This window comes from Plectropomus leopardus, chromosome 17 (assembly GCF_026936395.1).
Source record: "Plectropomus leopardus strain MGB_pleo_1.0 chromosome 17, ASM2693639v1, whole genome shotgun sequence".
NCBI lineage: Eukaryota > Metazoa > Chordata > Actinopteri > Perciformes > Serranidae > Plectropomus > Plectropomus leopardus.
Window position 1 is genome coordinate 9,848,795 of NC_142192.1, and position 27,999 is coordinate 9,876,793.

The following is a 27,999-nucleotide window of genomic DNA, read 5'->3' on the forward strand; positions in this document are numbered from 1 at the left end:
GTGTAATGCAAACCATGACATTGGTTTTCTTCAAGTTTTATTTCCTTTATGATTTATCATTTTCTTCTTAGAACTGGACAAATGGCACAAAAGTGCAAATTCCAGCATAATGAACAACTCTCACATAAAATAAATACAGCACCTTTTCAGCATCACTAAAATATTCTCAATATCCAGAAGTAATAAATACTGAATTTACCAAGATTTTCAGTCTTCATTTACAAAACACAAAGACAACACACAATAGATTTTTTTGTGTCATATTGAACTTTTTTTTGGAATTGTTTTCCTTGATCTTTTGTTCCACAAATTCCAAACTTGCACGTACAAACATCTACAGTTTCTACACATAGTACACTGATTTTCTTTTTAAATTGAACTCACATTTAAGAGTAGAACTTTTAGCATTTAATAAACAGATCAGAGTCAAAGAAAAAAAACGTAAACATAAAGTCCTTCAGTCCAAACTACAGTGAATAATTCCTGCAGTTTTTTTTTTGCAGATGAAGGAGTTGTTTTCTGGCATGGGTCGGCCATTTATTCATCAAGGATTCATTTTGAACGGATCAGTGTGCTCTTAAGAGTTGAGGACACAGAAACCATGCCATAAAAAGTCCTCCATCCCCTTAACAGACCGCCATTGTTAAGGGGCATCCTCAGGCTGGTGTTTGCTAACACATCCCATATCACTGCCGATCGATAAAACTCAAACCAGTGACCCTTTGATAGTTTATACATATATATATATATATAGAATGCAAATTCTACACATACTAACATTAAATAGTAAACTTTTACATTTTGGACAGGAGCTTCAATTTGACAGAGGGGCTCTTTTGATGAGTTGATAAAACCGTGGTCCTCTTGGATTTAACACTGACTTCCTGTTTTCTCAAAGTTGGGGCTAGGCTCCACTATATTGCACATACCCCCTTTTTAAAACAGACTCACCGAACAAACAAGTTTACGTCAAATTGTACTTTTTGAGCTTAATTTATGCACATTTTCGTCTCCCTTTGCCTTAACCGTATTGCCCTTTTTTCGGCCATCTCTTGTACCTCTGCGACAAGATGAATTGCACGATTACAAGCATCCTCCTCAGAAATTCAAGCATATATTTATATGTATATATATATATTTTTTAAAAAAGACCTGGGTCCAAGGTAAACAAGGAGCATAGTCACCATTAACTTACTTTCAGAACACATACTCAAGTTTCACCAATTTTAACCCCACTTTGATTAAGAACAATCACTGCAAGCAACAAATCTATGTCATCATACAACAATGAAAACACTAGTTCTTGCTTTAGACAAAAACAGCTGGCATACAGGACGTCCAAGAAGTCAGACAATACGATACAAACATGCGTCACGATTGGTTGAATACAGAAGGGTTAGAGGGTGAAGTCGTCTTTGTTAATTTAAGTTGTGATCCCTTTCCGTATTTCTAAAACAGAAAACAGACGGCGCATTATGTCTGAGATTGGCTATCTTTGATGGGATTTTGTTTTTAAAGACTGAATGATATCAGCAAAAGAGCACCCGAGTCTATTATGAAGAACAGCACATTAAATTCTACACTGCATATATTGTTTTTTTCTCTTTGTGTAAATATATTTTCCGTGGTCCCCAACTGAGCTGTATTCATCGCAGGGATGAAAACACCGCAACAGAAAAAAGTAGAAAAATATGTGACAGACGATTTAGAGTCATCTTATACACACATGCACACACACACACACACATTAACCAACAGTCTCTCCAACATGAACGAGACGGGACAAATTTGTTCATCAAATACACACAAGACAGTAAAGGAGAGATTTGATCCTCAAAATGCCACCTAGATTTGACAGCATTCAAGAAATAGTTCAACATTTTTGGGAAATGCTCTTATTTGCTTTCTTTTTAAAAGTTCAATTGATGCTGCTCTCATGCCTGTACGCTAAATATGAAGCTTAGCTTAGCATAAGCACTGGAAACCAGGGGAAACAGTTAGCCTGACTCAGAAAAAATAAAATCCATCTTCCAGCACTTAGTGTCCATTTAAAGGTCTACTTCATCTGAGTTTTTTTCTGGATTTTTCAACTTGCAGCGCTAAAACATACATACTTCAATACTTGGATCTGAATACATTAGGAGTACTACTGAGAAACTACAAAATTATATAAAAAACATTTTAAAAAATATCTTCTTGCTTAAAAAAAGTCTTCATGCTAAGCTAAGCTAATCACCTCCTGGCTTTACTTCCCCACCAAACGCACAGACACGAGAGTGGTATCAATCCTCTCATCTGACTCTTAGCAATAAAGTGAATAATTGCACTTATCAAAATGTCGAATCATTCTTTTAAATTCTCTCTCTCACACACACGCAAACTCTCACACATACATTGTTCAAGAGGTCAAACTTCCTTAGCTGAGATAAATTCTACTATCTTTCTGAAGTGTGTGTTTTACCTACAGACTGCGCCAAAGCCTCTAACATCCTGAACACACACTGACACACACAATCCAGAGGACGTCTTAAGGTCAAACAGCATACTCTACTGGGCGGCAGCAGCACCCACATGCTCACTCACTGATTGTCAGCACACATATTGATGTACACCTTTGGAGAAATTATACCGAAGTAGTGATATGTATACTAATGGTACTCAATTAGCTTTCTCTTTAGAGTGATTGGGTCCAAATTTAGATTAAAGTCACAACAGGTTTTTTAAAAGTAGTTATCAATTAAGAGTATAATAGAGGAACACAGTGAGGGATAACTTTTCACTTTTTCTGGCACAAATGGACACAGTAAAGGAATGACAGGAACAGGAGCCCTTAAAATTAAATCAGACAAGATTTGTAATTTCTGTTTTCCCTTTGTGCCGCACAGCCTGATCAATAGGACTTTTTCATCTTTACTGATTCTTCTTCTTTTGGTCCCGTTTGATTTGTGCTTATGAATAAAATGAAGTCATAACATGATTTTTAAGGTTCATTAAAGCTGGGGTAGCTGAGGTTTTATTCTGGCATCATTAGGGGGAAAAAACGATGAAAGAACAATCAGCATAAATACTAGACTCCTGCACCTCCAGCTTTAGGAAATTTAGCCTGTGACAGGAGGCCAATCACAGGTCATTTCAGAGAGATGGAAATCCTATTGGCTGCTCTACAAATGCAGATGCATGTGCACGTCCTTTCAGTAAAAGCCTGATGCAGTGGCAGAGAATTCTACAGAGAAAGTTGCTATTCCAGTATTTACAACAACTGCAAAGCAACACTAAAATGTTGACTTATCAAGAAAAACATGAAAAAGAGAATCTGAAAACAAACACAAAAATATCAGTGAAGCAGGAGATGTTAATAATAATTAATTAATTGATAATTTAAGCTCATGTTTATGTAGCTAAGGTTAGTTAGAGCTTCAGATTAAAGTATGTCATCTAAAAGGAACTTTACAGAATGGAACAGACTTTCAGTGAGCAACTCAAATTCAGAGGCAGCGCTAGGGGGTTTAATCCCAGACTGCTCCCAGATCAGCAAACCTTTTGTTGCTGCCATTGCACAGATTAGATCAACAGCGCCGGGGTTAGTGCTAGCTGAGTTTGAACCGCTAGGGCCACTAACTAAAGAGTTGTCTCCACACCTAGTTTCTAGCTATCTTATACTTGGCTCATTTATGGTCTGATAAAAAGACAAGGAGGGGCTAAGTGATTGCATTGTCTGCTAAGCTACATTTAAATAAAATTATATAAATCAACATATGAGAAACACTGGGTTATTGTAAGAAGCGTGTATATGTGCCTGTGACCGTCTGGTGGGAGGGCGTTATGACAGAGAGGGCAGGGCTGTAGAAGGAGGTCTATTTTCTGCCATTTTTTGCCTTCTCCAGAAAACTGCCTACCCCAGCTTTAACACAACTTTAAGAAAGGATACGGCATTGAGGCCAAAAATTAAAAATTAACACAACCAAAGGATTTTGACAAAACATTAAACGTTTTCATTGAGAATACCAACCCAGCTGCTAGAAAGCGTGAGATGCAGTTGAAAGCTCTGCAAAAAGCTAGCAAAAAGCTTTCACACTCAGTCCAATGACTTGTTTTCATATTAAGGCTAATTAATACAGCTATGTATGAGATGGAAGATGGAGCTGGACTTTTTTTTTTTTTTTCAGTGGAGTGGCGTTAAAACATAATACCAGCAGTAAACGTGGCGTAAACATTTCACCACACCTGAGCTACTAAACAAGTTCTATTTGATATCATTTTGTATAAATGAATGTGTGACCGCTGTTGTGTACATTCTGCTGTTGGATCAGTTAAGATATGGTCCACATGGCTGCCCTGATTTGCATGAAATGGCAGACACTCTCTCTTGTCTCACACAACAAGGACACACATGCACACTCACACGACTAATTTAGGCAGATATTACACTACGGCATCTGCTCTCACATTTAGCACTTGACCAAAATCCGTCCCACAGACGTTCCCGTGTTGCGGACGTCACACTGCCACAGCTGTATAGTTCAACAACAGGGAGGGAAAAACATAAGTTTAACACTGAGGAGCTGGATCAAACTATTCCCATTTACATCAGAGAATCCTGTGAAATGCATCTTCACCTGTCTGTGCTCAGCAGAGGAGTACACTGGAATTATGCAGAGACAAAGAAAAAAATGAATTCTCTGTTTCTGCAAAAATCAAGCCTCACTGGAATGTTTGAATATTATTTGGTAGAAACAGGTCTGGCCTCAGCAGGCAGTGGTCAAGGGTCATGCCGTTTTTTGTTTTGTTTTTTTTAGTTAGAGAAAACATTCACCCTGGAATTCATTGTGAGATCATTTCAAAAGAAAAATGTTTCACCAAAGCACAAATGGAAATGTAAAGTGAATTCTACAAGCAGCAAATGAAAAATCAGCACTGAAAGCCGGTCGCTGAGGCCGCTGAGGACAGACGAGAAAGAAAAACATTCACATCTGAAAACCGACCACACGCATAGACTAAATCTTTTCCCGCATCCCCATAAATGGCTTTTCTTTTTGCAGTCTCAAGTCCTCATTTGACATCTGTCTTCTCAATTGTGTTTGATATTGTAGACCTGTGGGTTGGGGAGAGAAAACTCCCAGAAATTAACATCTGATCCTCTCCTGTACACCACAATTTGTACTGCATCGCCCTGTGCATGTTTTTGAAAAGATTGGATGTTTTTTGGTACCTGACGGTGCAGCTGAATCAGAAGTAGTTGTGCATTCATGACACAGGTTTTTCTTTCTGCTCTTCTCTGAATAGACTTTGAATGATGCAATCTATATTTCAAAGGATTCTGGGCTTACAATGAGGATGGCAGTCAGCTCTGTTGGTGTGACTCGGGCAGCACTGAAGCTCTCAGGGATGTTTGGGCTCTTAGTTGTCAAACACACACTTCAGCTGTGCTCTGCTGCCCACTGTTGGTCATTGTGTTTTACTGCAACACTTGGCCTCGTGTTTCAGGTAACTTTGTTGCAAGGAAACTACCTGCAGCGAGCGCACCAGCGGCAAATAGGATGGGTACAGCCTTGGTGATGCCGACAAATGACTGGAAGATGCTGATGCCCAGTACGGCTGCCAGCTTGCAGAGGGCATTCAGGAAGCCAAACGCTGTGGTCCTGAAGACAAGAAGAGGGAGAAAAACAATCACAGTGAAGAGTTTCAGCAACTGATGCAAAGAGCAGGCTTTTTTTTTTATATTGATCATCAATTCCTTACTTCAGTGTGCCAGATTAATGTATTTGAAGACACTCATTTTCTCTTTACTGCTCAAAATAGGAAGCAAATGTAAAAAATATAAAACCACAAAATTCTAAATTCACTTTTTTTTTGCCAGTTGTTGTTTGTTTTTTCATGTAAAGACAATTACCTAGCCCAAATAAATACATACGAAAGATAAAGTTAAAGTGGTGAAACATTTGTCAGAAAAGAAAATAAATTCAAATAGGCAACAAACAAAGGGCTTTGTTTCCTCTGTATAATATAAATGTATAGTAAAAATCTGCCAAACCTAAGGTACCCTTATTAAAGCAAAACTTTTTAAAAATAAAGTCCTATAAGGACCAGGAGTCATCAAAGGATGCTTTATAGTAAAGTCCTATATCTATCCTTTATATATGTGAAATACCCAAACATTGTGTGCACACAGAAATCTTTGACTTAAGGTGATGCTTTTTCTTCACATAGTATAGTTACTTTTTATGAGGCAATATGGCCAGATATTAAGTGTATGCCAAACATTAACAGACCATCATGTAAGGACATTTAATGAATATTAAAACAAGAATGTTTAAAAACTACATTTGAAGGAATTTTAAAGAAATGGTTCAACATTTTGACCACATAAACTTCTTTGCTTTCGTGCCAACAATGATATAAGAAGACTGACACCACCGTCATATCTGTCCTTTAAGTCATGCTCCCTGTGTTTGTGTTGTAATTCAAGCTTCTCTGTTTTTTGTTGTGGTAGACCATGGGTGCATGTGAGTCTCTGTGTGTGTCCCACTGGCTGCCACTCTGCACTCCAGTCACACAGTGGTTGCAACGGTTAACGCCATCCTGATCCACAGTGGTGGGACGGTGTTGTTCAGGAGTGTACTACCCACCCTCCAGTTGCCTCCTTTGCAGCACAAACAGCCCTGTTTGTTTGTGCTACACTTTTAGCACCATTAGCTGCTAGCCACCAGCTCAGCTACCTCCATGATGAACTATGTGCAGACAATCCAGGTTCAGGCTCTGAAGCATAAATATGCTCTGAATGCTGCATACAGCTCCTTTGATTAAGGTTTAGCTCAATTTTACACTCTGATTCTGTCTGGATTAGACAAACAAGGATGAATGTGTTAAATAGCCTTTTTTACCTTCAGTTCAGTTGAGTTAAGTGCTCTGCCTCAAAAAAAAACAGCCGAATTGTCGGATTTCCTCAGAACACTCAGGAGAAAAGGCAACGCTCCAGAGGCCAAAAACAACAAAAGAATCATCTCATTTGTTGATGCTTTGGGTGCATTTATTTGCAATCAATAGGCATGTTTGACAGCAGTAAGAGGACACATCATATGATCACCAATCAACTGAAACAATTGCACCTGTGCACCTGCAGGAAGTTCTTCCACTCTCTGCCAAAATAAATGAAATTAATCAAATAAAACAGAAGTAGAACCCTGTTGAAAAAAACAACTCTACCAGCTTGATATGGTTATGCTAGTTGACCAGCTTTTTTGACCAGTTTAAGGCATGTTTTGCATAAATTTTGATGGTTTCGCTGGTCATATAGCTTGTGATGGTCAGTTTAGCTGGTTTATCCATTGAAGTTCCTATAAAACTGAGACCAAATCAATGCCCTCGGTTAAAGAGAAATAACAGTGCGAGGGGGAAGTAGGAAAAGCAAAGGGCATATGTCAGTTTAAGCTTTCTATCATGTGTTATGCATAAAGATAAATGTGCACATCTTGACACCAGCATGTCTAACCATCAAGGACAAGCAAGACCTGGGCCGGGCCATTCAAAGACCAACTCCGACCAGCTAAAACCAGCAACCACCATAAGCTGTTTTTTAGCTGTTTTTTTTTTCAGCAGAGAAGTGTCATTAAAATTAATATTAATAGACATATTGGAAAAACTTAGAATAACTAATAAACCCTGTGTTGCATTTTCACCATGACTCCTTGCAAAAATCAACCATTAAACATTCCCGAGTATGTGTACCTTTTATCCGAGGGGTAGAGCTCCACTGTTATCACATCCAGGGCGTTCCACGAGGCGATGCTGATGCCACCAAACAGGCACAAGAGGGCGATCATCCCCGACTCACTGTTGCCGAACATCAGGAAGAAACAGCTGACACAAGATATGACACTGGATCCGGCTGATCGGGGAGGGAGAGGAATCAGAATTACATTAAGTATCCTCTTTGGCAATAAGTGAATTATCTGCACTGATTAGATTCACCTACCCAGCATCCTTAAACGCCCAATTTTGTCCATTAATAGAGCCGACACAATGTTGCCAGGCAACACAGCCAATGTGCCCAGGAAGTTGACAAAGTATATCATGTAGGCATTGTTGAAGTCGTCGCTGAAGTCGAGCATGCAGCCCTCCTTGTTGTGGAGGAACGTGCTGTTGACCAGTTTACAGTTGACAAACCTATATTTGAACAAATCTGATGGGAGAGAGAAAGAGAAGTGTTATTGATCTGAAATAAATTAATATTTGGGGAACTGATTAAAATATTTACAGCAGTGTGATAACCACTGGGGGTGTTTTTAAAAATCCTATTTTCATCATCCTAACCTTTACAAGTTCATTTTAAAATCAGTGTTTTATGACAGTACAGCTGCTACAATCCATATGAGAGATTTTTAAAAAGTGTAAAATTGTTGATACTCTTATCTAAATCCCCTCAAGCAACGCACACTTATTTATGAAGGTTGTTAAGGCTGTAAGCATCCTGAGCGGAGGTTTGGAGATGATGCTCTTTGCTGTCTGAGAAAACTTCTGCCACCTCTGCATGTTTTTGGGGGGTAAAATTAAAGTGGAAATAGATATGTTTTTTTCCTTTAACTAATCATTACGAAGTAAATGTTGATTGCACAATTTAATAGCCACAGAATAATGACACCATGTGCATTTAGATTGGTTCCATTTAAGTCTCACTTTTACGACTCAATTCTGCTTGCCACTGAGTACCAACCCCCCCGGGAAAATGAAGGCTCAATTTATAGCACAACGGAAGGTGCATCAATCATTTTTGCCACCAAAACATGAAGAAGATGTGCATTTATTTTCCACAGTAGCTAGCTATCCCCAGTTACGAAAGAGTATCAGTGTACATTTTTTGCAGTTGCTGTTCCAGTAGTGAAAATGGTGGATGGTGGAATAATCAAAGTAACTGGGGAAACTTTACCCAGCAAAAAAAAGGGTCGGCTAACTCATGCACTGTTCGTGTGTATATGTACTAAAAGTAATGCACCATATTTGCATAGAATCCACATAAACCCAGTGCGCTGATTGGAGTAAAGAAGGAAGTAATATCAGAGCAAAAGTTCACATAATGAGGCAGGCTGGGGTGGTGGTTGAGTCAAAAAGAAACAAAAGACTTTTCACCAGGAGACTTGTATTTATGTCCCATGTCAAATCAAGCAGACTTTGAGTGATTTTAAGATATGTTATCACCCCGTTGTTTTCCTGATCTACATAACTTAACTTTGCAAAAACCTAACCTATGCAACTTTACTTTCCTAAAACGAATCATTACTTCAAGTACGTGACAACACCATTCGTGGGCTGCTAGTTTTTTAGATATCGCACAAGCTGTGGGATCCATTATGCCTCTGAGGAAATCGTAAAGTGATCCAGTTGTCTTTGTGAGAGCTGTGCAAACAATAACCCCAAATGGAAATGCAAGAGGGGTGGAAGTTGAAATGATGTCTGTTTCCACTTTACATAATGTAATCTACCTATTTATTTTCTCCTAAAATATTGTAGAAGTAAATATCAACCAAAGATAAGACCTTTTTAGCAAAGATTATGCAAAGGTAAAACATTTTTTAATATAAGGTGTCTATTAACATTTTTTAAACATGGCTTAATGTAGATTTACATAGCATTTGTAATGTTTAGTTATACAGTGGAAATGTCTCAGATCATGTCTTTCCAGGTCATATTGATCACTATAAGTGGATCATTATTCTAAAATTTTTTTTATTTTTTCCAATTTCTTATGCAGAGCACCCCTGACAATTTACATTTATATATTTTATGACATGTTTATTATGATACGATATGATACGATATGATACAATACGATATATGGTGCCTTTACATACATTTTCTGTCTCCATCACCAGCACCCATAGATGTTTCTCAGTTTTTTAGAGTTGACAACACAAGCTATCCTGAAGGACATGTTCTTTTTCCCACCACAATTTCAATTTGCACGCAGCAGCAGCTTCAGGCAGCCAGCTAGACATAGATGGATTACTGTGAGGCAACGGAAGTGAAGGGAACATCATGGAAGTGAGTCAAAAAGAGTAGTTTTAAACTGTTTTCCATATGTTGTCATGGATAAAAAGACCCAAAATGAACACTGGAAGCACTTAAACACTGTAAATAGTTCATTAGTATAAGAAATTATTTAAATAGCATTTGTAGAGGAATGATTCTGTCCCAAGCTTTTTGATTCATGTATGGCAAGCAGTTTCCACTGTACTATCATTGCTAAAGAAAGCATGATACACATATCATTTTTAATTTTTGGATTATCAAAATCTGACTTCACCGTTCCTCCAAAAACCAAAGCTATGTGGACATTTGCATGAATTGTTGGTTCCCCAAAAACATGGAAAGAGAGGACTGATTGATCTCTAAGCAAAATAAACCAGGACATCTGCACAGACACCACACAGCCAACTCTCCACCAGTGACTGTTTTTCATCAAAATTCCTTTCAGGCAGAGATTAAAAAAAATAAAAACAGCAGCCATCACTATGAACTTTATAAAATGCATAACAAAAAAAACCCAGAAAAGTTCAGAAGAGGTTATAAGGCCTGTTACTTTCTTCCCCTTTATGCTTTTCTGCCTGCAGCCGCACAAAACTACACAATGAGATTTTCTGATGACAGTGCTGAAACTGCCCCAACACCAGTAACCAATAACAGCTTTATGAATGGGAGTATGGCATTAAAGTGCTGAACGATCATAACATTTTTGATGTCCAAATGACATAAACATAAAAGAATGTATTGTTGGCTTTAGGGATGAGAAGATGCTGCTGTAAAAGCTGCTGAGGCGGTTCCTGTGGAGGTGAAGATGGCGTGGAGTAAGAAAACAGAGAAATAAGCATATCTGTTTTCTCAGGGAGAATCTGACATGTTGATTGAAAGCAGAAATAAAAACCACACAACAAAAACCCACCACGGATGACAGCTTCCACATAACCACATGGCGCTTTAAACGATTCCATCTTCTTTGTGCATTTTTGTGAACAGTTAAACACATAAATGATATCATCTAAACATACATGTGAGTTCGTCTTGTCTCACGTTCAAGATGAGGCTTTGGTTCTGATTATCCACTAAACACATTCCCACATCTGGTTTTTCATAATGTTGAGGCATTGTTTCTCATCTGGTCCCTTCACTCTGCTGTCAAAAAGAATTTGTTTATGTCGCTATGGCAACAGTCCTGCTGCAGCGTAACCCAGGGATACTAGCAACATAATGTTTCCATGGTTGCAGTCCTGCTGAGCATCTGTGTTTTATCTTTTCCCTATTTCTACTTCAGGCTGCAATAAAGCAATTTAAAATTCAAATTTAATTAAAATGATTTATGTTTTTGCTGAACAGCTGCATAAAAATATTTTATGTATCAGTATTGTTAATCTACCATGAAATTACAATTAGTGCTGAAATGATTAATCAGTGTTTTTTACTTTTTTAATATCATTTTAAATCTGTACTAGTCAATACTTTTATACTACCAATGTATCAAAAAATACACAGGAAGTCGGGTGATGCAGTATAAAGGGCGACAAAGTTTGCGTATGGAGAAGGTCAAGGTGGATAGAAAGCTCAAACAAACATAGGACTTTCATCCAAGAGGCTGCTGTTTGTGTCCTGTGTGAAACCAGAAGTTAAAATTGACTTAAGCCTGTTTTAACTTATGTAACAAACTTCACTAACATAACTTGTGTCACATATTTAACATATCTTAACTTTTGTACATTATTTAAGTCATTTAATTGACATTCTATTCTTTTTTCCAAAACTTAACAAAGTAAGCATAAACCTAAACAAATGGCAACTGTTTCACGAGTATGAGCGCCTATTGCTGGTTCTCTAAAATGTTCACATAGACCCCCTTTATACCTTACATGATCGTCTTGTCTCCGGATTGTATCCAGATATGATTTAAAATGATTAAAATTACAATTAGTCTTAATATTTGTCTCCAGTTTTTACATTGAGATCTAATTGCTCTGTCCAGGACCAGTTGTAAACATTGTCCACTATTTGCTTCAATACAAATGGCTCAGTTGTGATATGGATTGCCAAGCTGAAAATTTATATTTCAGCTGATTACAGCAAACATAGCTTCAATAAACCATCTGAAAGTTACCTGCCCGGTACCCAAAGGCAGACAGCCACATTAGTGAGTGGCTGGTGAACATAGTGGAGCATTGAGCAGCTACCCAGACATTCACCTTTAGGTGAGGTGGAGACCAAAAACAGAGCAAAAAGGAGAGTTAACATTGGACTAACATTTGCTGGGGGGCATGAAATTTGACTCCAAATAAATGTTGATGTTTTGATTTTGTGACTCCTGGATGTGTAAATACATTAATTAGTGCCAGTTTAATCATTGGATTTTGGATGGTTGTCATGACAAAACAAGTTATTTGAAGACCTCACCTTGAGCTCTATGTACATTTGATAGGTTTTTTTCCCTTTTCCTAAACATATTATAGACTGACTGATTAAAGAGAAGAACCAGTTGACCTACAACACAATGATGAATTTCCGTTCATATTTACCTGTGTTATAGAACAAACTTGCAATGAAGGTGCAGTTTCTGAAGAAGGTGTGTGTGGAGGTGATGTCCTCGAAGTAGCACTCCTCAAAGATAGAGTCCTCAAACACCATGGACTTCATCTTCAGGTTGAGGAACCTGGTAAACAGATCACAGGTTTTTAACCAAACATGTTTTGATCTTGTGCTTGACTTTTGATCAAATCTGACTGTTTAACAACAGACAAAAACTGTAGCTCACAAAACACTCACTTGTCATTGAAGAAGTGTCCTTCGCGATGCACTTGGTTTTCCAGGGTGAAGTTAAAAGTGACATGCTCCACTTTTTTCTTAGTGAAAGTCTTTGTACGCGACTCATATTCCTGCTTCTGGATGTACTTGATCATGTCGGGGAACCACACTGTCAGACCGTAGTAGCTGCAAAGTTTGTGAAGTCAGGACAGATGAGATAAGACTAAAAAAATTTGATTCACCACACAACAAAAGTTTTATTGAGTCTTGAGTTTACCTGAAAGACATGGTAAACCAAACAGCCATGAGCATGAAAGTCGTCCGTTTGTATTCTGGCCTGAAGCAGGCAAGAATGTTATTTCGTATCTGCAACATGAAGAAAAAAACAACACAAAACTTTTAATGACAAAAGTGAAACAGATGATATATACAGTAAAGTCTCTGTCAGATTCTTCTCATTCATAATTATGTTATTTTTAACACACGTATGCTCTACTTTAATCTGATGATAATGGGATATTTCTGCTGACATTTCTGGATACTAACATGCCATTTGTAGCACTGAAATAAATTTTATACTGGTAAATCTTGAACACAACATGACAGCAGCTGGGCTGGTTTATCTAAAATGTTCTCCTTCCAAAGATCTTAACATGGATCCAACAGGGAGACTACGGTAACACTTTTTATAGCTTCAGTGTGTCTGTATTGTATTATTAAACATAACATGATAAGCAATCATGAATACTATAATTCTTACAATGTTTACCATGACACATTATAAAGCATTTAAGGAGACTTAAAAGGTCAAAGTTATAACGTATTACAAATGAGAATCTTTATACACTATGACCCTTGCAAAAACAAGAAATGTCAGTGAGTAAATAGCTATTATGAAGTATTATGATTAGTGCTGGGCCGTTAACGGCGTTAACGTGCTGCGTTAACGCGGGATTCTTATCGCGCGATAAGGAAATTATCGCGCGATAAACTATTCACTAAGTTGGGTCTATACAGTGAGCAAGGCACCAATTTCACTTTGTTGTTTAAGCGCGGATGCATACCTACCTTCCGCCTTGTTCACGCGGAGGGGGCGTGAACAAGGCGGAAGCTGGTCTGCCTGAGTGACTGGTGGAAAAAGGAGAAGCAGAGACTGGAGTGATTAGGCTCAAGCCGTGTCACAAAGCTGCTGACCGTTAATGGTCTTCTTCATGACCTCTAATGTAGGCCCACAGTTCAGTTAGGGTCATGTTATCAGAGGCTGCGCCCTCTGCTGTTCATTCCAGTTAGCAGGAAAACGCTTTTTCCACATGGAGACAGAACCTGTGTTCCTAAATGTCTGTGTTTAACAAAATAAAAAAAAGTTAAACACCAAAGTAAATCTTATGGAACATTATTTTTCTTTACCAAATATTATAGTAGAACAGCTTTCTCAAGCATTTTGTGATGCATTTTCATCATTTAGACAGATAGATATTATTTTGAATGTCTTTGGCAAAATTCAAATCTATAATTTTAATCTAGATTAATCTAGATTAACTACAGGATTGCAGTGAGATTAATCTAGATTAAAAAAATTAATCTATGCCCAGCACTAATTATGATACTTGACCTGCTTTAAAATGTGTTTTGATTGTTGTTTTTGATTATTTTTTATCATTTGGTTTTAAAGTGCTTCTATAATTACAGTGCTATAAGCATATTATAACACATAATAATTACTTTTTACTGATGTGCATCAAAAAACATCTCACCAAACTACATCATTAGAGCTTCAACATTAGGAATTTAAACTTTTCAGTGGGTATTAAGCAGGTGGTGCAGTAGCAGATTCAGAAGAGAATGGAGGGTGTAGGCGTGGAGCAGAACGTAGGCTGAGTACAAATTAAAATCAGGCACAAAGCTGGTCAAGTTTCTTCCTGGAGCAGTGGTTCTGCAACAACGCGCAACAAAATGAAAGCACGAGTTTAAACACAAGAAACTCAAACACAAACCTGTTCATGATTCAGTCACAGATGCAAAAAAAATATCAACAAATTCCATTGAGGAGACAATGAGCAGTAGGGAAAGTCTGCATATGGATATAGCTGGGGGAGAAAAAAATATTTGCTTTCCGGTTTAATACACACATAAAAACATACTAAGGTCAAAAAGGCAAAAATAATTAATGAGGGAAAATATGGTATTTTCAGCCTCGTAGCTGCTGCCACCTACGCTTTTGTTCACACTGTTCATTTTCACCACTGCCAGCTCAACTGAGGCCACATACAGCCAACCCCGAGCTGTAAAGGGCCACAGCCTCATATTGTGGTAAAATTCTTCTTTTCAAAGGAGCTGGGATTTCAGATATGACTTAAGGGGTGTTTTAATTCATGCTTTTAAAACTTGGCCACAGTGGTGATTCAGAACTGACATCAAATCTTTACTCACCTGTTGTGTGAGGCTCATAATCTTCAGCCTGTAGCGCTGCCAGACTGGAGTATCAGTGCCAGTGTCCACCAGCTCATCTATCTGTTTCACCGTCTTAATGGTGGTGACCTTGGATAGAAAAGAGGAAAGTCCTTCAGCCAGATGTCATAGAGTGATAGTTTTTAACTAAAACATGTGGCATTTCTTCCGAAATTTCATAGAGGAATATCAGGCAGATAACACAGTGAGAGGAAACGGATGAAGCAAACATTAAGAATATTGTTTTTCTTTTCCCCTATATAAGAATGCATCACTGCTATTTCGCAGGGCACCCTTGTACTGTATATAGTCACTGCATTCATGGCGGGGAAAGTTAAACTCGGAAAAACTCAGCTTCTCTATCAACAGAGCATGCACTGAGGATTTTTTGGCTTCAAGTGACTGCATCTACCATCAGTACTGACTGAATATCCACTTAAAACATGACAAATTTCTCATTTAATTCACCTGTCATCATATAATTCTTTTATTTATTACCATATTTTCAATTGTGCAATAGTGACTAATAATTTTGTGCAGCCCTTCACAATAATAAATGCAATTATTAGATTGTCTAATATTATTTTCAGTATCTTAATTTATTCTCACTTACACTACTTTTGTATGCATATTTTAACATATGATCCACATACTATGTGTATATACAGTACTGTGCAAAAGTCTTAGGCCAACATAGATTTGTTGTATTAGCAAAGCTGTAATGTGGATATATATCTATACATTACTCAGTCTCTTAATTAAGATATAAAAAAAGAAAACAGACAAACACCAAACACCAAAAAAGTCAGAACAAATTGGAGTCTTTGGACTGAAGTCAATATATAGTGTAAATGGTGGAATCGTACAATCATAGCAAAAACTAGCTAAAACAATCAATATTAAGCTTTGGACATGTCTTAAATGCAACCTGATGTGAATAAACCGGAAGTTTAGTATTGTAAATCTCAAATTGTCTGCCCAAGGTGTTTAAGACATGCTGAGTGGAAAAAGAGGTCACACTAAAACTTGCAACCTGTTAAACTCGTTTTATTCTGAAATATTTGTGTTTTTAATGCTGAATACAGATTTCCTGTATGTTGTGGTTATATTTTTGTAACAAGACTACTGGGAAATAAATATTTATGACTGTTATAACCTTGCAAAATAAAGTTTAAGCTGGCCTCAGACTTTTACACAGTACTGTGTGTATATATATATATATATATATATATATATATATATATATATATGTCTAATAACTCTCTATGCCAGTGGTTTCCAACCTTTATCCTTAAGGCACATTTTTTATTAACTTAGTAAACTGAGAAACTGATGCCAGCTGGGCACCAAAGTCTTGCAACCCATGTGAAGCTTTGGTGACCCATACTAGGGGTTGGGAACCCTGAGGATCAATGAAGTATTTCTGATTTCTGATGACATTGCTAATGTCTCTCTCCTCTCCCTACCTTTCTGCTATCTAATAAAGGCATAAAATGTCTCAAAAGTTGAGCTGTTGAAAACAGTATGAATCAACATAACAAAATTTTCTCAAAAATACTCACAGAAAACACTTTCTCTGGGTACCCCTTAGCTCGCATGTTAGTGTCGTGAACTTGCTTCAGAATCATCCATCCTTCGTCATGTTTGCCGTTCTGTTTGGAAAACAAAACAAAAAGTCATTCTGTCCCTTTAATTTAAACATTCAGAAGAACAAATTGTTTTTACTCAAGACATATAATATTTAACTCATACATAAGTGAAACCAGCTAACACTGTCAGACTAGAATGTCAACAAGAACATCTGCTAACCTCTAAGTAGAAGCGTGGGCTCTCAGGCATGGCACTGAGGGCAGCGATAGCGGCAACAGAAGGAAATGCGCACACTAACACAAACACACGCCAGCTATGGAACTGATACGCCGAGCCCATCTGGAAGCTCCATCCTGAGAAGACAAAAAAAAAAAAAAAAAAACACAAAGAAATGAGCTTTTGCCCTACAAATGTGGGTCAAGTCAATACCCGAAAAGGTCATACAATCAATCCTTATAAACCACAGGCTGGGGAATATTTAATCTAATGTGACACTGAATGAACCATGTTCTTATTTTTACGCCCTCCAGCGAAGTGAGAGGTCAGCCACAGTGCAGAGTCTCTCAAAAGATGCTTGCAAACAAACCAGCTTAAACCTGCAGGATTTTATCAACCAAGTCTAAAGCTCCAAATTGCTGCAAAAATATCAAAATGTGAAAGAATAGTTGGAAAAGCTATGTGCTTTCTGGCAAAGACTTAGATGAGAAAATACCACTCTGATGTCTGTCGGCTCAACAGACTTAGCGTAAATCAACATGAGGATGATGAGTTTGGACAGTGCAGAGGATATCTTACTGTACTCACCATAATGTGGGATGATACCCCAGGCCATGGCAGATGCATATATTCCCCCGATCATCCAGAACATGCAGAGCCAACTGAGGTGCTCACCACGCTTCTCTTGGGACAGAAACTCAGAATAGTAGGAAAAAACGATGGGAATCGAGCCACCAATCCTGCAAAGATCAGAGACCAACTGAGTGAAAATGTACCTTCTTTTGAAAACAGTTAATAGCCTAATTATGTTCCAAACACACACAAAAAAATTGTAATAATTGATTTCTACCCTAAATGCACTTAAAGTAGTTTTCTATAGATTTATCTATGCAGATTTCTATATCTGTTAGAAATCCACTATTTCTATAGGGGATTAGCAAAAGATGTTTTTTAATGTTGGATACTTTATTTTGTGTTTTTTTCTGTCCATTCTAATGAACAAGGAATATAAATCCCCTTTCAGTAAAAATTACAATAAATGATTTGAACAAGGTGTTTTTTAAAGATCTGTGAACAATGAGGGCTTAGCTGGAAGGATTTTTTCTTTTCTTTTTTTTGAAAAGCAAGCTCTATTTTGATGCTTTCTTAATGCACTCTGACATCTTATTTACTTGTAAAACTGTTGTTTTTTTACTTTCCAGATCAATTATAAAACATGTTAAAAATATTAGTAGTGTTAGTGATTAGTATTGTGTAGAAAATTAATACTTTGCAACTGTCATCATTGAAATGTATAGAATTTTTAAGTATTTCTGTTTTATGCTACACAGTACTTATACTCCTATATACTGTATATCTCAGAGGGAAATATTATTGCACTAAATTAACTGTCTGCTTTAGTTAGTTTGAAGACTCAGATTAATAATACTAAATATAATCAAATAATTAATGATGTATTATTATAAAATGACCTACCCAGCAGTATATGTTTTGCACCCATAACTTAGGTTTTTGATCAACAATATGTTATGTTTGAGGGCTTTTATGTGTAAATGGAATGACATATTATTAGATCGGGGGCTTTTTTTAAAAAAATATATTGATCATATTTTTAGATATCTATTCTTTTTAGATAAGAATTTCTAAAGTATCTCCAGAAAACCTCCAGAGATTAATATTCTATAAACATAATCAATAAACTGCATTATAAGCTGTATCATTCTAAAATCACATTAGAATAGTATTTCTCTATAAAAACACTATTACCCTGTTCATTTTCCGTGACACTCAGATCCACCTTCCATTTCAATGGACAGATATTTTTTTTTAAAATCCTGAGTAAAAGCTATAAACCTTTCATATGACTAATTGATGTATAATAACATCTCATGTTTACTTTAAAAACAATTTAAACAGATATTATCCACATTAACAATATGGTTAATAGACTGAAACCTGCCTTTCGCTTCTTCCTGGCCTCACAGTCGGTCAAGCTTAAAAAAAGGGTGTGGCTCCACTGCTGTCCCCTTTGATGATGACAAACACCGTGATTGGCTTACAGACATCCAGTCAAAAAAAAAGTCTGTGCGTTTGGCTGGAGTCACATTACAGCATTCATAGATCTCGACAACCTAGAGAAGCTCTGTCCTTTGGAATGGACGGGGGGATCTTAACATGTTAAGAATTTGAGCGCACAGATTTACAACATTTTTGTACTAAGAAATAACAGGTAAGTTAATTTGTTTTAATTTTAAATATACCACGTTGGCTATTTAAAGTGCTGATTCACTTTGTCAGTCACTTTTACTTTGAATTATTGTTTTGTGGATTATTTGCTGCATTACTCCATCACACTGGGGCAGAACTCCCCTTCATAAAGCTTTGTTGGAAAGTGATTGATTTTTGGTAATGATTTTAGCATTTCAACGTGCCACTTCACTAAATCTGAGTAACTGCTATTTTTTAATGATGGGAAGACTATTCTTCAACTGGTAAACATTAATAGTGGTGCACTTCAACACAGGTGATACATTTTATCATTGCATCTTTTATGAAAAGCTTAGATATTCCTCAGTAACAAAGGGGAGCAGCACTGTTGTTTATTTATCAGGCTCTACTGCTCTCTTATCATGTCAATATTCAGACTGGTTATTGAGTTTGACTTTTTGTCTTCCCTTGGGTCCTGCTGGACTGTAGTGTTAATGACTGTGAATTGTTCCTTGTAAACTAAAACACATCCTGTGCTACAGTGAAGTGACTCAGAAATCAGATCTGAATAAGTGGCCCATGCATATACATATGAATATAATATATAAAGTATATTTGAATTTACCCAACACCTGAGAGGAGTCGGCAAAACAGAAAGGTGCTGTAGCCTTGGACGAAGGAGGAGAAGAATGAGAAGACACTATTGATGGAAAGCGAGATGAGAAGAGACTGGCGACGGCCTATCCGGTCAGCCAGAGCCCCCCAGAGGAAAGCCCCAACCATCATCCCAAAATATACAATCAGACCTGTGGAGAGAGCAAAGGAAATGAATCTATTAAAGCAAGAAATAAGTCTGTCTTGTCTCCTTTATTTCTGTTAAACTCCTACTGTTTATGGGCTTTTCAGCTTTATGCTTACTCTGCTGACAGCTGGCCTCCCGAGACAAACTGACAGTCGCTCAAATATGGAGAGTAATAAAACTCTCCTCTTTTTGAAAAATCTGGCGTTATTCTTTACTTTTCTTTTTGTCAATAAATAAAAATACCAAAAACCAATAAGTCCATCTCTCAAGCCCTCAGCCTTAACTCTACAAAAGACTTGAACCTTTCATTTTTTTCTTAAGACAAGACACTCCGGGTAAAAACATAGTTTTTTCATGCACAAGTCAATTTTGAGATTTTGGGCTTTTCTGCTTCTATAATATATCATCTTTCAAAGCAGTGAAAAGAAAATGGCTAATATACATTTTTAGGTGATTTATTTCAAAATCAATTAACGTATGCAAAGAAGTGCATATTTAAGTAGATTATGCCTTATTTGCATATTAAAATTTTATTTTTTATTTATTTATTTTTATTCTTATCTGGTTTTTTTTAGAGATTTGTTAATATACCACTCATAGCCTCATTTATATAAATTTTTGTTCCTAAAAACATCGAGAAAATTGATTTTTTTAAATGGCTGATGACAGTGCTCTCTGATATATGAAATGAAAAAAAGACATAAATCCCCTCTGTAAAAGCCTTTAATTTTAATATGTCAACAAAATAAAACAAAAATTTTGAACTTGGCTTCATCCAATGTTTACATATAGAGTTGTGGAACTATATGCAAATTCGTGCATGTTTATTTGTACATTATTTTGCATACTCTTTACATAAAATTTCAGAAACTTGTGGTGTAAAAAATCCCTTAATGAGGACATTTCATGGTGGTATCCAAATAAACTGCTGGTTACTGTAGTATGAAGTGAAGTGTATTTTTGGGGACTATTTTAAGCGGTGGATTAATACACATATGGTACCCTATTTGGTATTCCTGGCAGCAGAACAGTGTATGTAATATCACTGTCCCACCAATTGCCTTTACATTGCAAATAGACCAGAGTTGTGTACACAACTCTGCAGCTGATGAGTATAACTTCCTGGATTTATTCCTGGAGTGTCACAGTCATCATTACGTTGAGCTTGAAAACAGGTTGGTAAATGGTAGAAAACAGCATGGAGGCCAGTGAAAATGTTATAGTGGTTACTTATTTTTACTTAACAACATGTTCTCAACCTAATTTATCACATACTGAAGTTTTGTCCGTTGACCTCTGCATCTAAATATTACAATTTAAGCATCCTTCTGCATCTGCTCTTTATGTTCCAGGAAGCTGCTACCGTGATGTCAACAAATGCACATGATGGGATGACTGCACATGGTTATGTTCAGGCAACAACAGCACATGGCAACCAACACTGAGGTGTCAACAAAGAGCTGCTTGGATGGAGATACAACGGTATTTTGTGGCAACACGTTATTATATGGAGCTGGAAAGGAGCGTGTCCACCTGGGTGTCGTGTTTCCATCAATACTGATCGAAGCCAATCAGAGCTGGAGCCAACTACTGCAGTGCAATTTGGTCTGCGATTGAATGCCAATAGTTTCTTATTAAATACAAAAGTCAGATGTTTGTGGGTGTTAGTGTTTTTTTGTGCAGTGGGAAAGGAGTTTGAGATTGACTCTGAGTTCCCACGTTCATTGTAATGAGGGAACACATCACCCACTGTAGCAATGCGGCTCAGTGATGTGTTCTTAATTAGTTTTTGGACAGCGATGTAGCTTTATAGCTCAGGGGAATAAGATCAATCAGGCTTTAGATTCACAACAAACGTGTTGAGTAGATCAATTCATTGGGGGGTTTTAAGAAAATATGGACAAGAACCTTCTACTTTAAGCAGCATAAAAATTTGATGAAGCTAAAGCCGAGGCTGTACAACAGAAGCAGGAGACACAGTCACCTGTAAAGGAGACTTACCTAGCATGCTTTTGTTAGGTTCAGACAGGCACATATCCTTCTCAGCGCTGGGCAGAACAAACCCGACCACAAAGATCTCCACACCATCTGCCATGAGAGCCAGCCCCAGCACAAAGTACAGGGTCCACTGGAACTTCCCGTGACCACATTCTTGTAAAATGGTCTCGTATTGTTGAGCCAGCTCCTCCTGGTCCTTCCTCCTTTCGGCCTCCGACACGCCGACATCTCTGAACTGCTGAGCACCAGCCCTCACTGAACCCGGGCCTCCAGCCAGGCTACCCTTGCCCGATTCGGCCCTGGGAATCCCTTGGTACTCGCCCTCATAGATCTCATCATCCTCATCATGACCCTCTGTGGAGTCACTGTGGCCACCCTCATCGTCATTGGCCGCCTGGCTGTCTCCACGGTAATAGCCTCCATCCTGGCTTCCCTGCACGGGGTAGTCATCGTCATCATCCTCTTCAAAACGGCTGTAGGAGCGCTTGCTGTACTCATCGCTCATCCGGTCCACTGAGCGGCCGACCTTCTTAGATGCTTGCCGCTTGACTTCCTTGGCAATGTCTTTGGCGCCCTTTATGAAGGCAGTCCGGTTTTGGTAGCCGTCTTCCATTTTAAAGGGGTTAAGATGAAAATGTGGTCAAAGATTTATAGGAGAGGCCACCTGAAGCTTCAGTTTGTTCAGGATAAACCTCACAGATTTGAAGAGATGTCAGTCACTTGACTGACAACAGGCTCTTTTTATATCTGAGAAGAAAAAAGAAACATAAATTAACCACATTTCTGGTGGCCCATTACAATGGAATAGTGGGCATACTGGTGACAGAGCCCCTCTGACCCCCTGGGCCCCTGTTTCCAATAGGCCCATTAATCCTGTGACTACAATAAAATACAAAAGTTGTTCAGCATCTGCAAAGAAAGTTATAACGACTACAAAAAGACGAGAAAAAAAGATGGAAAAATAAATTCCTCCAAAGAGACACAAAATTACTTCAAAGGGGTGCAAAATGACTACAAAGTGACACAAAATGTCTGTAAATTTTTTTTAAAAATGCTAAGGGAATATGACAAAGATGTATAACGACTACAAAAAGACACAAAACAATGTCAGAATGACTACAAAGAGATGTAAAGAAACTACAAAGAAATGTGAAATGGCTACAAAGAGACATCCACAAAAGACACAAAGGGGTGCAAAGTCACCACAGAGAGATTTAAAATGAGTACAAAGAGCAACAAAACAACCAGAGACACAAAATAACTGCATGATATAGAGATGCAAAATGTAAAAAGTAGCTACGCAAATTCAATGAGACACAAAATAGTCAAAAAAATGACTACAAAAAGATGTAAAACAACTACAAAGAGCTACAAAACAACCAATAAGACACGAAATAACTATAGAGAGACATTAAATTACACTAAGATGCTCAACATTACTTCAAATAGATACAAAATGACTACAAAGAGACACAAAAGCACCACAGTGACACAAAATGGCTACAAAGAAACATAAGACACCCACAAAAGACACAACGGGGTGCAAAGTCACCGCAGAGAGATTTAAAATGACTACAAAGGGCAACAAGAAAACTACAGACACAAAATGACTACAAAGAGCAACAAGACAACCACAGAAGCACTACAAAATGGTGCCAAGTGAATATAAAGAGGAGTGAAACGACAGCAAAGAGACACAAAAGGACTACAATGAGCAACAAAACAACCAGAGACACAAAATAACTGCAAAATGTAGAGATGCAAAATGTAAAAAGTAGCTACGTAAATTCAATGAGACACAAAACAGTCACAGTCTCAAAACAAAATGACTACAGACATAAAATTACACTAAGATGCACAACATTACTTCAGAGAGATACAGATAAAGAGATACTAAATGACCACAGAGAGGCACAAACGACTACAAAGGGCTGTAAAACTACATAGACCTACAAAATGGCCACAGGGAGACACAAAACAAGCACAAAGAGACACAATATGACTACAAAGAAATGCAAAAACCACAAGGATACAAAATGACTAGAAGAGAAGTAAAAAGAACACAGAGAGACTACAAAGTCTGTTGTTTGTTGTCATTTTGTTCAATCTGGGTGTCTTATATATGTCGGAGGGGGCTTTATGCCTGTTTCTTTTCCAGATGCATCTTTTCTTTTGAACTGACCTTTGTCCTTTTTTTCATTCACCTAACCAAACCACTTAACCAGCCTTTAATGATGTGTCTCCAGACTACACCTGTTGCATTTCCATATCAGCCCAGCATGTGTTCACTGCTGAGTCACAGATGGGCCCGAGCAGTAATTACAGGGCGAGACATCAAGCCTTGGTTGGCGAGAGTGATTTTTAATGGATGTGTCTTGGTGCGGAAATGCCCTGAAAGCCTCGGCTCAAGTTCATGGCGAAGCGCTACAGTACATGACCATGACTTAAATGTAATGTGACTGCTCCCAAGGATCGGCCTTCACTGTTTGTGTGGCCATCCCACAACACACATTAACACCTTGTCATTATTTCTTTCAAAGTCTGAACACAAAATCCTGCACTAGAATGGAAGTCGTTGAGTTTAAGTGATTAGGTAATTCATTAACGATATTGAAGAAAACTAATAAAGTAGACTTTGTGAATTAATTGATTAAAGCCGTAAACGTTCCTTAAATTAAAAAGCGGACAACTGCTGATTTAGTGGAGCTGTGTACTAAAACAAATGAGGCTTGAAATGAAGAAAAAGAAGCCGGAAAACTGATGTCAATTTCAGCTGTCTGCTACATCTCCTTTTGAGATAAGACCATTCATAAGGCACTGACTCGTGTAGCTCACTGACGATAACCACATCCATATGCTGTTGTAATATCACTCTGTGTGCAATGAGTGGCCACGCAATAAAACGTGTCACTTTGATTTTGTGGTGCAGTGAAACAAAAAGAATGAAAGATATCACTGCAACGCTCATTTTGACCCCTGTTTCCAAAATGCAGTCTGACGGGTAATAATGGGCTGACAGGGCTTTAAAAATCTGCCAGGTACACAGTATATAAGAGGGCTAGAGACAGTCAGCCACAAGACAAAACCTATTCAATTTTTTGATCTTTATTTGTTTTTTTCTTTTTTTTCTCAAAGTGTGAAAACACTGATCTATTGTTGCCATATTCAAAGATTTAAGGCCAATCAGACAAAGCCACCCCAGTCTTAAAATTTACAGAAACAAAAATTTAGTAGTGGGATCCTCAGTGAAAGCTGCAGGCTAAATGTTTGTTTCATGATGATGTTGTTTAATCATACCAGTGAAACCAAAGTCTTGCTTGTTTAGTGGTGCCATTAGGACCAAAATCTTTTGGTTGCTGTAAATTAGTGCATCATAAGTAGGTAGTAACTATGTTTAAAAGCCTAGTTATCTACAATATACAGCCTTTATACTGATGTTTTTCATTTGTTTATGTTAAATTTAATTCAAACATTATCTCCAGCCTCTGATCCGTCACAGTTGGCATGATGAGCAGATTTACTGGCACAGATCAGAGCAACCCCACAGGGCTGGTCGGCCAGGCTAAACTGTAGGACACTAACCTAATAATATCTCAGACTCGAGCACTTACAGGCCTGTAATCACTATCCCTTACAAACATGAGCAGAGGTCTGAGGGGCCTGTTCTCAACAGCAGAGATGTTGACTTGTCACAGCAGAAAAAGCATAGGTGTTAATATTAATAATGAATATTGTTCTTCCTACTGTGGCAAGGCCAATAAGCAAGGATAGCTGATAGGTGTGCAGGACAGTGTAAAGAGGACTAAATACTGGTAAAACGATCAGGCTCTGTCAGCTTGATCTCATTCCATACTCATCAAATACCGCCACTTGGTCAGTGAGTTCAGCGTGAGACACTAACGCACAGAGGCACCTTTCATAGAGGTATGACACGGGTTCAGTTTGAAACGGTGCTGGCAAAAACATAATATAGAGGAGCTGGAAAATCCCTATAGGTTGGGAGTGAAGGAGGGTTAGTCCAATATGCCCCAGGCTTTTACCCAGGAGCCATGCATCTAATTAGCTGTAACTGTACATTTCTTGTGAAAACAACTGTATATGAAACAACACAATAAATTTAACAGGCATAATTTGGCAAGCCGTCCTAGAACGTCAGCAGCAGACACAGAAGGATACCTAGCGAGTCTTGTGTAGACCTTAACGGTGACCAAGCAGTAATATTAGATAGATAGATAGATAGATAGATAGATAGATAGATAGATAGATAGATAGATGCACAGCTACCTTGCACGCTAATGAATTAATGCAACAGGTAAGCTACAAATGCGTTCCTTTAATTCCTGTTTTTATCTTTTTTTTCCACAAATACCAAAAGTGCAAAGGCAAACACAGGGCAGACTCAAAACTTAAACCCACTTTTCTCATTTTGTTCATGTCGTCAAGTTGACAGCACGTCTACAGCTCCCTGCAGCCTGCATCACACGGCCCTGTCAGTAATAAAGAGCAGGCAGCTCTGAGGAAGAGGAGGATGAATGTTATTGCTCTCTGGTTTGAGCAATCCCTTTCTTAGGCTTTATTTTCTCCCCATTCCAAAAAAATCAATCAGCATCATGTTTCCTTTGCAAGACCAAACAGGGCAGATAGCCATCACATCATATGCACACAAGCGTATTAACCCTTTGAAACCCAGAGGACATCGCTTTTCTCGTGCTGCTTTCATATGCCTTTCGCAAGTATATAAACCTTTGAACCTTGAGCACATTGGTGCGACTTCATTAAAATCATGGGAAAAACACAGCAAATAACTAGATTACAAATGTCTCACAAACTGACAACTCAGTAGATTTGGAAATTTATTTTTTAAAAACTTAGAGTAAAAGAAAAAAAAGCTATATAAACTATAAAACCTATATAATTCTCATAATATTTAGATCAATTAATTAATCAGTTATTAGAATATTTAAGGATTTTTTCCAGGTCATTTGTGGGTTTTTTTTCCTTTTTTATTTTTATTTATTTGTTACTGATTTTTCAGGTAATTTTCTTGCTTTTTTCATACTAATTGTTTGGTCTTTTTTTCTTTCGTTGCTCATTGCTTTCTTACCTTGTTTTTGAGAGAATTCAAGCCAATTTGCTCAGTTTGCAAAAGGTTAAAGCACCGGGGTTTATATCAGAATATGAAGATGGAGTATCTGGATAAATCGAGATAGCATCATTAACGACAAATGAAAATCACAAAAATCGCTCTCTCAATATCATGCTCTACCAGGCTTATTCATAAAGGGGCTGTGGGCTAATATTTGTGGTGTTTTGGTGACTTCTAGGGTTATTTTTCAGAAGCAACAATTGCAGTTGCAGAGAATGATTAAATCTGTGCAAATTTAAGCCTCCAGTTCAGTCCTAATCATTGATGTTGAGAGGAAAAAAAGGCCTTCTCGCTAACAGGCCAATTTACACAGCCCACAAATACAGCCGGATTAAAATATGAATCTGACATAAATAGCACCCGATTGTATGCTCGCGTGCATCCTGACATCTGTGCTCATTCTTAGAAATTACACTGCCAGCAGCTTGTCACGACTTGGATTAGATTATAGGCCGATTCACAAAATCGATCTTAATTGCTGTGTGAAGCAAACGGTTGCAGAACACGCCCATCGCCTCTTCCTTTTTATGTCTTAATGCAAAAAATATATAATAAAGGCTTTATAAGACGTCATCATCCGTTAATTCATATTATACTCACATTCACCTTTATTCCGGCGATGTGATTCCCTCTTCAGCCCGGAGATGGTGATGAGGAGGATGAGGAGGAGGATGAGGATGAGGATGCGTACGAGGCTGTTGCTGTGAACCGAGTGATGATGATGCTGTGCGGTTTGGAGGAGAGAGAAGCCCACGCCATCCACACTCACTCAGTGATGTGCAGGGGTCCCCTCCCCCAATGCAAACCCTCACGA

The 27,999-nt window shown here is 37.8% G+C and overlaps 1 protein-coding gene across 2 annotated transcripts; it reads right to left on the bottom strand.

Moving 5' to 3' along the window:
- Window positions 1–20: 20 nt before the first annotated feature.
- LOC121958070 (synaptic vesicle glycoprotein 2A-like) lies at window positions 21–27,999 on the bottom strand. Of its 2 annotated transcripts, none has more exons than XM_042506928.2 (13): window positions 27,792–27,999; window positions 22,043–22,786; window positions 19,865–20,045; window positions 17,620–17,771; window positions 17,035–17,168; window positions 16,788–16,877; window positions 15,208–15,315; window positions 13,055–13,143; window positions 12,799–12,963; window positions 12,552–12,685; window positions 7,973–8,179; window positions 7,726–7,885; window positions 21–5,639 (listed from the first exon to the last, which is right to left on the bottom strand). In XM_042506928.2, exons 2-13 carry the CDS (start codon window positions 22,650–22,652, stop codon window positions 5,456–5,458), a joined length of 2,214 nt encoding a protein of 737 aa, XP_042362862.2. In that variant the 5' UTR covers window positions 22,653–22,786; window positions 27,792–27,999; the 3' UTR covers window positions 21–5,455. The 2 variants fall into 2 exon arrangements, with proteins under 2 accessions (XP_042362862.2, XP_087946472.1); XM_088090346.1 differs by having other exon boundaries at window positions 27,786–27,999.

Bases quoted from the DNA above. Each gene is read 5' to 3' on its own strand.
- LOC121958070 (XM_042506928.2), bottom strand. From the start codon at position 22,652: ATGGAAGACGGCTACCAAAACCGGACTGCCTTCATAAAGGGCGCCAAA. The intron at 12,686-12,798 runs GTGAGTGTTTTG...TCTGTTTACCAG, and splicing joins GGACACTTCTTCAATGACAA to GTTCCTCAACCTGAAGATGA. The intron at 7,886-7,972 runs GTAGGTGAATCT...CTCCCCGATCAG, and splicing joins TGGGCGTTTAAGGATGCTGG to CCGGATCCAGTGTCATATCT.